The 12,602-nt window shown below is 42.1% G+C and overlaps 1 protein-coding gene across 1 annotated transcript in view; it reads right to left on the bottom strand.

The window, feature by feature from the left end:
* The window catches only part of myo1ha (myosin IHa), an 80,011-nt gene extending 67,701 nt beyond the window's left edge, over positions 1-12,310 (bottom strand). The window contains exons 1-3 of the mRNA XM_043715494.2: positions 12,068-12,310; positions 2,213-2,371; positions 475-590 (exon numbers count right to left, since the gene is read on the bottom strand). Of these exons, the coding sequence (XP_043571429.2) occupies positions 475-590; positions 2,213-2,338 (242 nt within the window). The 5' untranslated portion in view covers positions 2,339-2,371; positions 12,068-12,310. The remainder of the gene's footprint in view (positions 1-474; positions 591-2,212; positions 2,372-12,067) is intronic.
* Positions 12,311-12,602: the final 292 nt, after the last annotated feature.

Here is a 12,602-nt window from a genome sequence, read left to right on the forward strand (position 1 = left end):
TGTAATAAAACACTGGACATATTCAACATACAAGAAGTAGCAAACGTGAAGAATATATCCTGTATATTGGCAATATTGCAGGAATGCAGTGAGCAGAGGAAACCTCTGGCTGTGGTGGGTATCAATAGCACCCCCACACATCACTGCCTAGGGAGAGGAGGAACTTCCTGTGCCGTTTCTGAAAAACGAACAGTCTTGACACTGCATGGTCTAAGATGCAGATTTGGCTCCATTTGTGGATCTGCCTTTGATAATCAACATCATCAAGGGATTCGGTGGGGGCAAAGGTGGGCATATAGAGTTGGGCATCGATCAACCATGCTTCAATGGAGGGGCAAGCTGGAGGAAATGGGTGGCCAACTCCTCTACGACTGGTAGTGGCTGTGCTGGGGGTAGTTTGTCTCCCTGTCCTCGCGCCCTGCGCTGTCAAAGGTGGCGGGAAACATTGCGAAATTCACAATTTATATGACTCACATATGAGGAGGGAGTTCGAAGAAGTTCACCCCCTGGTATAGCTCCTTCTTTTTGTGTGTGTATATATCCAGCTCCTTATATGGATTCATAGACACCAACAAAGTCCCTATATATGTCTGAAGAATAGAAGAGATTTCAATTAGAGGAAGGTTACAATGTGATGCTCTTCCACAATCATTTGCCAATGGGACCTTACTTCAGTGTGTTCCAAAGTTTTATGTCACGCTAAGTGAGTCTAAACCTTCCAACCAAGTACCTGGGGATGTCTCAGTGGTAAAAGTGCTATATCAATGCAAGGTGAGTGCTGTTGTAGTGCAGTGGTAATGCCACTATCTCTGGTTGAGAGGATTTGGGTAAAGATCCATCTGTTCTTGAAGTGTGTCAAAACATGTCTGAGCAGAAAATCTCTATAAATACAGTTACCATATATCTATAGACATTCCTGTAAACAGTCCCTGATAAAACACCAGTTAGGGGTCTGGTTGGATCTAGACCACCTGAATTTTCTCAGCCCATTAATCTGGTTGTTACTCTGGATTTGTGCCTGACCTCTGACCTCACCAGGAATTGTATGTTTGTTGGCAGAGGTCTCAGTGACAGCATTCTGGACGTGTGAGCCTAACACTGGTCTGGTTAGGGGTGAGTGTGGAGGGGTGGACTGATAACTTGCCCAGGACTCCGAACCTTGGCATTGACCTGAGTCCCTCAGTGAGTGGGATAATCTCCATTTGATGTCCATAGTTGCTCGCCTGGGCCAAAGCTTGTGGAAGGCTGGTGTTTTCGTTTGGAACATGAATGCACTGGATCTCAGCCTCCCCCCACCACTAGTTTCTAAAGGGGCATTTTTGTAGGGGATCTCTCTGCCTGAGCCATGCGGATAATGATGTTGAGGAGGTTCAGCTACCCGATGAAGGAGCAGTGCTCCGAAAACTAGTACTGCCAAATAAACCTGTTGGACTATAACCTGGTGTTGTATGATTTTTAACCATACAGATAGTGATCATCATGCTCATCAATTTTAGGCTAAAGACTGAATCTCCCCATGACCATGGAACACTTTGATGGGGTCAACACTGACCAAAGGCTCTAGTTCCAATTGGTCTGAGGCATTCCAGCAGAAAGAAAGCAGCTTCTCTCGGGGTCTAAAAGAGAAAGGCTACAGCACTGAGCTGTATTTCAGGGATAAAAGATTATCAGGGATATACAGGAACATAGAGTTGAGGGTAAAATCAGATCAGCCATGATCTTGTTGAATGGCAGAGCAGGTTTGAGGGGCCAAATGCCCAACTCCTGAGTCCTATTTCTTATGAAATTTTAGTCTCAGCATCTCCTGCACATCTTAAAAAGATGGCTAAAATCCTACTCTTTCACCTGACCTAATGTCTCTATATTGCACCCAATGGCACGTCTGTATGTCTAGGGTCCCTGTGAATGACCTTAGGGTGGTTTATTCCATCGAAGGTGTTACATGTTTGGTGTTGAAGGGGAGGTACCTAAAAGAAGGTGAGGACAATCATGTTGTGGGAATTAAGTGATGGAATCCACGTGTTGGTTATTAGTGCCTGGGTAACATGTGAATATGAATTGCCTTGCTGCTACCTACGATGGTGTGTTTCAGAACATGAGGAATAAGAATTGTATTCAAGATAAATTTAATCTACTTCATGTAGTGCGTCTAGCTTGGGCAAACAATGAACATGTTTTCTTGTGAAAGCACATGATATAAAGTTGTGCTTACATAGATAAGGTTCTCCCGAAAGCGTTTGCGAAGGTTGTCCAGAAAGGAAATCTCGCTGGTGTAAGAATCGAGCAGGACAAAGTCTTGTACTCCCACTCTGTCGCGAGCTGTCAGAGCTCCTTCCATGTTAATGTGGAATCTACTGCCCACTTCTCTGTTCTGAAAGAGAAAAGACAGAGAGAGAGAAAAAAGGAGATTGTCTCCTCTGAGATGTAAACAACTCAATTCCTGTCAACATCCTTTTGAGAACTAGAAATAGCTGCTCTCAGTAAATAGAAAATATACACTGAAGTGAGTTTCATTAGTATGTAGGACAAGAAATAAAAAATACATTTGCACTGACTGAAGAATAACAAGCATTAGATAGTCACTAGTCAATCATGAGATTGGAAGGAGTGTTTCTGCTGGGAGTAGTGCGAATGTTGATCATCATATAACTTGAATGCAATTGGATATCGCTAAGTCACACACTCCAGAAGACCTAAGGTTTAAACACTGCCTTGTACTGGGTCGAATGATCTTCAGTCGGAGGCATTACTGAACTGTCTCAACTGTCAATGAACTAGAAAGGGAACAACAGATGCAGTTCACATGTACCTGCATTTTTAAAAACAGTCATTGATGGGATGTGGGATATGTCAGCTGGGTCAGCAATTATTGCCCAGCCCTAGCGGTCCTTGAGAAAGGAATGGCGAGCTGCATTGTCGAGCTGCGGCAATTCTCCCCACATCAATGCAGCGGTTAAACAAACACAACAACACCTCTTCTTCCTCAGGAGGCTTAGGAAATTCAGCATGTTCATAAGAACCCTCACCAACATTTATAAATGCACCATAGAAAGCATTCCATCTGGATGTGCAGTTGCTTGGTATGGCAACTGCTGTGCCCCGGACAGTAAGGAACGACAGAGAGTTGTGTACATTATACAGACCATCACAAAAGCCAACCTCCCATCCATGGGTTCCAATTACACTTCTCCTTGATGTGGAAAGGCTGCCAACATCATCAAAGACCCCTCCCACTCCGTTATAATCTCTTCCAACCTCTTCCACCGGGTAGAAAATACAGAAGCTTGAACACACACACACACACACCCCAACAGGTTCAAGAACAGCTTCTTCCCTGCTGTTATTAGACTGATGAATGGACCCCATAACTTCAAATCTAATATCGATCTTGTTTTTGTGCACCTACTGTGCGGCCGTAACCTTGTATTCCTTACTCTGTCTAAACACCCTGTGATTTGTATGTCTTTGTATGTTGTGTCTGTACTGCTGGCAAAACAAAACTTTTCACTGTACTTAGATACATGTGACAACAATAAATCAAATAAATTAAATCAGTTTATTTGGTGCAGGCTGGTACCTCTTAGCTGTTGGCCCTTTTTGTGTTTCGAACAGCTCACTATCCAATGACCAACTAATGCCCCAGTTAGGAGGTGTCTTTGGGGCTGGAAGAACAAGATGGAGAAAGTTGCTAGTGAAAGGCAGAAGGGGAGAATAAATTCTGCCTGGTGTGGACCGGAGTTGTATAGCTGCAGTCAGGCCTAGGCTGAATCAACTGCTCTCAATCCGGACAGAGATAGAAAATGCTTTCATTGGATTTGTGATGTGGAGGTGCTGGTGTTGGACTGGAAAGAACAAAGTTAAAAATAACACAAAACCAAGTTATATAACCCGGTGTTGTGTAATTTTTAACATCATTGGATTTTAACATTGTTCCAGAAGCAAGCAGATGAGCCGCAGTTGCGGTCACTGATTCCATTCCACAAACACTGCTGGAGAGTGTGCATATACAAGTTAGAACAGATGCCACTCTCTCCCCACCCCCACCCTCCTCTAGCTTATCTCTCCACGCTTCAGGCTCTCTGCCTTTATTCCTGATGAAGGGCTTTTGCCCGAAACGTCGATTTTGCCTGTCCTCGGATGCTGCCTGAATTGCTGTGCTCTTCCAGCACCACTGATCCAGAATCTGACTATAACCATGATCAAAAAAGCCTGAGACACTCATGATTTAGGCTTTCCTCAAAGATAGTTTCTTGAGCAGAAGGATTTTATGCGGCATGGCATCTTATGATGGCTTGAATGAATGTTTTCAGGGCAAGTGGGAGGACAGAATGAGAATCAGTGCTAGAAGCTTGTTATTGGGAGAGTGTCCTATGTATTTCATAGAAGCTGCTTAGTTCCTATTGTTTCCCATTAAGCAGGATATCAACATGATGGTTAAATATAGTTCAAGGCCTCAAACATTAGCACAATATGCATCCACCCTGCAAAATATGAACACAAGTGAGTTCTACTTGATAGCATGAGATATTCAAGAGATATTTTTTCAAATTTGCTCACAATAATTAATTGCCGAAGGCCAGCTAGGGAATTGGTATCAGAGAGGAATTTGTTTGTTTTGTTTACTATATTAGGGTGTGAGCAACTCTTTAAAAATATACATATTTCTTAATGTTTAGCACAACCCGAACCCCTTGGACTCACCTAGTCATTGATCAGTACTGGTAAAATACAATGTGCCTCCCTAAGCAAATTGCAGGCTATAACTTGGATTTCATGACCATGGAATATCCCAAAACACCATACAGCCAATGAACAACTTTAGAAATCTAGGCACCATTGAAAATTAAGCATCCAACTTGAGCGCAGCAAGCTCCCACAGACAGCAACAAGAAAGTGACTAATTGATCTGCTTTAATGACCTTTGTTGAGGGATAAGTAGAGAGATAAGTATTAGAAGATTAAAGTTCAACTTTGGCGTGGGTACAGGACTGACGTTAATGGATCTTCTTGTGGAAATCTGATTGTTGCAGCTCCCACACTGGTGGCCGTGTACCCCAGTTACCTAGGCCCTAAGCTCTGAAATTCCTACCCAAAAGCTTTCGTCTCTCTACCTCCTCTCCTCCAGGGATACTGCTTCAAACCGACCTTTTGGCCATGTATCCTAATATCGTCCCACATGCTTTATTTTGTTCGTAAGATCTCCCTCAAAGCACCTTGGAATCTTTTTACAACACTAAAGCTGCAGGAATCATAAAGGCTAGCATGCAGGGAGAGCAAATAATTAGGAAAGCTAATAGAATGTCATTTATCATGAAGAGATTGAATACAAAAATAAGGTTCCGTTATACAAGACACTGGTGAGATTGCATCAGAAGTATTGTGCACATTATCAATCACCTTATTGAAGGAAGATTGTAAGTGTGTTGGAAATTGCTTGAAAAAGATTTACTGGACTAATACCGGGAATGGGCTGTTGTCCAATGAGGAGAGGTTGGACAGGCTCAGCTTGTATCCACTAGAGTTTAGAAGAGTAAGAGGCGGCTTGACTTAAATATATGAGGTCCCGCGGGGTCTTGGCAAGGTGCATGTGGAATATTGTTTTATCCTATGGGAAAATCTAGAAGGGGGTCAGCCATTCATTCAAAGCAGGGCTAAAGATGATTTTTTTTTTAACCTCAGAGGGTTGTGAATATTTGGAGCTCTTTTCCTGAAAAGGCAGTGGAAGCAGGGTCCTTGAATGAATTTAAGTCAGAGATAGATAGAATCTTGATAAGTGAGGGTTTGAAACGTTAGCAGGAACTGATGTTATCAGATTGGCCATGACCTTAGTGAATGACATAGTTGCCTTGAGTGGTCTAACCTTGCTGCTATTTGTGTGTTATATGTTCATGTAATCAGCAAGCTGTTGTTAACTCTCCGCTCCATGGAAAATGAGGAGAAATTTCAAACTGGGTGTATATTGGGCATTTGATCTGTGCCCAATCGTTTTGTGCCTCTCACAGTTGAATTTGACTGGAGAGCGAGACCGAGAGAAAAGAAAAGATGTGATGGGGAGGGCCCAGTCAGAGTGAGGAGTGAAGGGAAATTATCGCCAAAGCTAGAATTGGCAGAAAGGCCAATTGGCAGAAAACCCACTGCCCAGAAAGAGCTACTCAATCTGTCGCCCAAGGGAAAGAGCCTCCTGTGACCACCAACAGGAAATGCAGGTTCCATAATCTCTGATTGTTTCAGCTTTAATTAGAAAACTCTTTGTTGTCCAGGTTTCTAAAAATATGAAATATTTCCCTTCAATGATTTCCTGAGACAAACACAAGAATCATGTTGCAGTTGCACTTACTTTCAAATGACAAAATAAATCTTATGAAGCATTCTCTTTATATCAACTGAGGAAACTATTTTCCATTCGTTAGGATGAAAGGCTAAATCCCTCAAGAAGGAGTTTGGAATCTGACACAGAGGTTACAAAATGGCATGGTCTATACTGTACGAGTGTTCATGACATCAGGAGAGACTGGGGCACCCACCAGCACCTGACATAGCACAAACATAGACTGATGATAGACTATGATCACATTTCATGCTATCGCTGTAGACCAATATATATTTTAGGTTCTGGATCAGTGGTGCTGGAAGAGCACAGCAATTCAGGCAGCATCCGAGGACAGGCCGAGGACAGGCAATGATCTGCAGTCATTGTTTTTACCTCAATATATATTTTACTCCACACTTTGTTAAACCATCACATACACAATGTAGACTGGACTTGAGATGAAGAGAAAGGTCTTCACTCAAAGCGTTATGAATCTTTCGAATTTTTTGCTCCAGAAGAATGTGGATGTTGCTTCATTCGAGATACATAAGGTCACGATAGGCAGATTTATGATCTCTCGGTGAATCAAGGGATTCTGGGATTGGGAAGGAAGGGAGTTAAGGCTGAGGATCAGACACAATAATTTTAAATGTCAGAGTGGGCTAAAGCTGACAATCCACTCCAGCCCCTGTTTCTTGTATACTTTGTCAGGCTCTTTTTCTAAAAAAAAGTCAAAATATCACTTAGAAAAGCGTCCTTAAGTGTCCAAGAAAGCATGTCACTAGAGTCAAATATCTGGGAGAACCCTTGAGGTGTTAGTTGATAAAGTGTTAATATTGCAGAATTTATAACAGACCAGAATGCTATTAGTTTTAGTTTGACTTTAAAATAGAAGATTCAAGGTCTCAGTTCAGAAGATCAGGGGTTGAGAATGACCGCTGTGACATCTAGCCCACATTTGATGGAGTGTGTCATTGAGGAGGCCTTGCAAAAATGGAGTCAATGGGAATCAGGGAGAAAATTCTCTGCTGGTTGGAATCATTCCAGAACAAAGCAATCTGGTTTTGGTTGTCGAAGGTCAGTCTTTTCAGCTCCAGGTCACCTCTGCAGGAGTTCCTCAGGGCAGTGTCCTTGGTCCAACCATCTTCAGCTGCTCATCAATGAACTTCCCTTCATCATAAGGTCTGAAGTAGGGATGTCCACCGATGCTTGCACCATGTTTAGCACTATTTGTGGCTCCTCAGATACTGAAGCAGTCCATGTTCAAATACAAGATCTGGACAATATCCAGGCTTGAACTGACAAGTAGCAAATAACATTCATGCCACACAAGTTCCAGGCAATGACAATCTCCAACAAGAGAAAACTATTGCCATTAATCAACAAGGGCAGTATCAAAGCTGATTCCATCACTACCAACATCCTGTGGCTTACCATTGATGAGAACCCATACACACCATACAAATACTATGGCTACCAGAATCCTCCAGTGAGTAATGCACCTCATGACTTCTCAAAACTTCCCCATCATCTACAAGGCACATGTTAGGAGTGTAATGGGATACTCCCCACTTGTTTGGATGGCAGCAGCTCCAACACCATTGAAAAAGCTTGACACCATCCAGGACAAAGCAACTGCTTGATTGGCACTACATCCTTACCTTCAACACTTACACTCTGCACCATCGATGCTCTGTAGGAACAGCGTGTACATTTACGAGAACCACTGCAGAAATTCACCAAAGATCCTTAGATGCAACTTTCCATCCCACGACCACTTCTGTATAGAAGGAGAAGGGCGGCAGATACATGGGAACACCACAACCTACAATTTTGCCTCCAAGCCACTCACCATTTTGACTTGGAAATGTATCGTCATTCCTTCAGTGTCAATGGGTCAAAAGTCTGGAACTCCCTCCCTAATGGATTATGGGTCAACCCACAGCAGGTGGACAGCAGTGGTTCAAGAAGGCAGCTCACCACCTCCTTCTCAAGGGCAACTAGGGATGGGCAATAATAATGGCTCAGGTAGCGATATACATGACTCATGATAAATAAAAAAAATTCAGAACGGATAAATGTTTCTCCTAGCAGCCAAACCGAGTTTAGTACAGGAGAACAGTCACGACATCCAAACTGTTGCTGGTTCATAAGTTTCCACACTGGGAGCGCTTCAATAAAAGCTTTCAAGTTGAAAGTTTGACAGAAAAAGCTTAGGTCTTCAGAATTGTGAAAAGTTCATGCTAGTGAAACTGGAAAGGAATTGCAGAACCGTCTCCACAGTCCAAGGAAAATAAACTAGGAGGAATCAGTTAAATGTTCTCTGGAACTGAGTATCTGTAATAGCTGAGAGTTTTGGATCAATGTGAAGCTTTACTATGCTGTTGTCTTGAGATCTTTAGAAATATATATATATAAGCTTTGTGTATTTTTTACAATAAACTTATGATCTATTGTGAAAGAGCATCTGCAGCCTCCTATGAGTATATTTCAGTGACTAAGCACGACAGTAAGCATCAGCAAAGATTAAACTTATCATTTATGGTATGCCCCACTTGGGTAGTGTGTTTGAAATCAAACTCCATGATCCCCAAAGTTGGTTATAAAAATTTAAAAAAAAATTCTCAGACTACAAATGTTCCCAATTTATATGTTGGATAGACAAAGGTTAGCAGAAAACACAGACCAGTTATTGAACAAGAACTACTATTTATTATAAATTGTAGCCACAGGTAAACACTATGAACTAATGACATAGAGTCTACTTCTTAAAATTCTACCACCTCGAAAACCCCTAGACACACACAAACAGAGAGACAAAATAAAAACATTTTGGTGTTTTGGGTGGAAAGAATGAAAGAAAGAGGAACACAATTCAATAGCACTGGCCCCTTAGGATTTGAATTACTTGGATGTTTAACAACCATTGATGCCCACCTTTTCGGAAAGGCCCTCAATGTAGGTGAAAAAGAAAAGTAAACCCAGAATGCCATTCCCAACCTTGTTTAAATTACCGATATTAACTTGTGTGTGTTGGGGGAGGCTCCAGAACTTAAAAGGAAACTGAAGGAGAGCTGGTGTCTCAGGTCACTGTGTATATTTTCCTTTCTCTTTCACCAGGTATTAAGCACAGGAAATACAGGCCCTAACGTCATAAGTATAACCAGTTTGAACTGACTGCAAGCATTTCCCACTATAATCACTTGTTAAGGCAAAAGGAAATATCTTTGACAAGTGTTTTACCTGAATTTGGATAAGCACCTAATCACAGCTAACTGCAATATATTAGTTTCATTGAGAAAATGTAGAGGTGTCTCCTTTGTGAGAGAGCTTAAATAGTAAATGTCTCAATCCCGAGATTTTGTGGGTCGGAAAATTACTCCCTCAAAAGATAAAGTCAACGGAAACCATCTTAACATTTCAGAAGTTGCAGCCATTTTCAATAAATCGTGAACTTACCCCTGACCCTGGATACTCTTGTAGGCTCAGGGAAGAAGATTCTTGGTGGCTACATTGCAGCGATTATGTGGGGGTGTTGGTCTGGCTTTTCTTTGTCTTATTACCGATATCAGAGCCTTCGAAGATAACAGTCCCGCACTTGGAAATTGTCATCTTAAACATCCCAACTTATTACATCTCCTCTACCTTGAAGAGTGTCTAAATCCATCTCTTAGAAAATACTTTCAAATGGCCTTAGTCAATTATTACCCCTACGTAATCGTCCCCAGTCCTGTCTCTGCCATGTGAAGCACACTAACAGATCCCATAATGTTATATTTACTGTCTGAGTACATTTACACAGTATTTCCAGCACAGAAACAGGCCATTGAGCCCAACAGGTCAATGGTAGTCTTGGTGCTCCACGCGAATTTCCTCCTGTCCTCATCATCTCACTCTGTCAACATTTCCTTCTTTTCTTTCCCACATGTATTGGTACAGTGACTCTGTGGTCCCGGGTTTGATTCCTACCTTGGGCGACTCTCTGTGTGGAGTTTGCACATTCTCCCCGTGTCTGTGTGGGTTTCCTCTGGGCGCTCCAGTTTCCTCCCACAATCCAAAGATGTGCAGGTTAGGTGAATTGGCCATGATAAATTGACTATTTAGGTGCATTAGTCAGGGGTAAATATAGAGTTGGGGAATGGGTTTGGGTGGTTTACCCTTTGGAGAGTCGGTGTGGACTTGTTTGGCCTAAGGGCCTGTTTCCACACGGTAGGGAATCTAATCTAAAAAAAGTTTTACATTCTAAACTGATGTTGAACATTAGGAACACTAAAACATACAGATAACCCAAGGCTTTCTTTAAGTGCATCCTACAAAATTTAGCAGGGTTTCCCTCTGTGTTTTCCAAGCACTGTTTTTTCATAATTCCAGTCACAGTGGAAAACAACACAAATTGACTGTCACGATGCTTGAGGAGAAAGTGAGGACTGCAGATGCTGGAGATCAGAGTCGAAGAGTGTGGCACTGGAAAAGCACAGCAGGTCAGGCAGCATCTGAGGAGCGGGAGAGTCGATGTTTCAGGCATAAGCCCTTCATCAGGGATGAGGCTCATTCCTTGTCACGATGCTTGATCCAGAAACTAGTGCAACAAAAGACCAACACTCCAACAAAAACCAACATTCTGGTCTTCCTGCTATAGAAAACATGTTGTGAAACTGTGAGAGGTTGCTGAAAAGATTTACAAGGACATTGCCAGGGTTGGAGGGTTTGAGCCATAGGGAAAGGCAAAATAGGCTTGGGCTGTTTTCCTGGAGTGTCGGAGATTGAGGGGTGACCTTATAGAGGTTTATAAAATCATGAGGAGCATGGATAGGGTAAATAGACAAAATCTTTTTTTCCCAGGACAGGGAAATCCAAAACTAAAGGGCATAGGTTTAAGGTGAGAGGGTAAAGATTTAAAAGGGACCTAAGGAGCAACCTTTTTACACTGAGGGTGGTGCGTGTAGAGAATGAGCTGCCACAGGAGGTGGTGGATGCTGGCACAATTACAACATTTAAAAGGCATCTGGATGGGTATATGAATAGGAAGGGTTTAGAGAAATATGGGCCGGGTACTGGCAAATGGGACCAGATTAATTTAGGATATCTGGTCAGAATGGTCGAGTAGAACTAAAGGGTCTGCTTCCGTGCTATACATCTCTATGTCTACAGCACTAGCTCTTCTGACTGTCCCTCTCTCAAGTTACAGGAATAGCGGTTAGTTCAGTTGGCTGGACAGCTGGTTTGTGATGCACAGCGATACCAAGAGCGTGGTTTCGGTTCCTGCTCAGGCAGAAGTTATCATGAGAGATTCTCCTTCTCAACCTCTCCCCTCAACTGAAGTCTGGTGAAAGGAAGTGACAACCTCTTCCCTGTGTCTCACTATTTCTATCTTGTTAGACACAAAACAAGTTCTTTTTACTGCAGGATACCAACATTTTACACCCAATGCAATCATTGTTAAAAGCAAATAAATCAAAAACAGTACCAGCTCTGCAAAAAGGCATTAAACTATTCCATACAACAGTTTTAAAAAGTCAGAGGGCATTGACAGCCAGTGTATACACTCTCTGCCTTTAAGCAGAGATCCTGAATAGATTGATAAGCGTATTTTAGAATTTAATGCTACACTTCATCAGAGACATATTATTGATCAGATATACAGCCAAAATAATATTTTACTTAACAAATCAACAGCAACAAATCAATTATAGAATAAAACAACACAGAAAATTAATCTGAAACTGAAAAAAGAGAAGAGGTCAATATTTTGAATACCTTGCTGTTGGCAGTTCAGAATTGGATCTTCATCAAAAACTTTAAATCGATTTTCTCATCTGATGAATCTACAATGCGTCTTCACCCTTGCTTTTGCCTGATTTCCAACCCTGGCTTTTTCTCTTGCATCAAATGAAATCCTTTCCCCTACCACTTTCTTGGTCTTGGTCTGGATTTTGTTCTGGTTTTGCTCTTTAAGGGTATGGCATGTACACTTATGTAGGTTGCACATACAGAAGCAGATTATGTGAGATGGGAATCTGTGTGCAGGAAAGTACTTGGGGATCGAGATTAAGGCCCAACCAATAGGAAGCCTGTACTGTTATTTACTGCAACATGAAGGATGGGTGTTGGGGGAAGGGTTCATGTTTGAAATGTGTGTACAATCCACTCTGATAACTGGAGGGCTTTGGAGACGAAAGTAAGGCATGGGTCTTGACCTCTGGACAGGAAATCAGCAGGAGAGGCCAATGTTGCTGTCAGTTTGAATTACGGTGGAAAAAGCTTAGGGTGGAAGCAATGTTCAAGGATAGCT

This window comes from Chiloscyllium plagiosum, unplaced genomic scaffold (genome assembly GCF_037043375.1).
Source record: "Chiloscyllium plagiosum isolate Xiang-an unplaced genomic scaffold, Cpla_swu_hap1 HiC_scaffold_24, whole genome shotgun sequence".
Lineage (NCBI taxonomy): Eukaryota > Metazoa > Chordata > Chondrichthyes > Orectolobiformes > Hemiscylliidae > Chiloscyllium > Chiloscyllium plagiosum.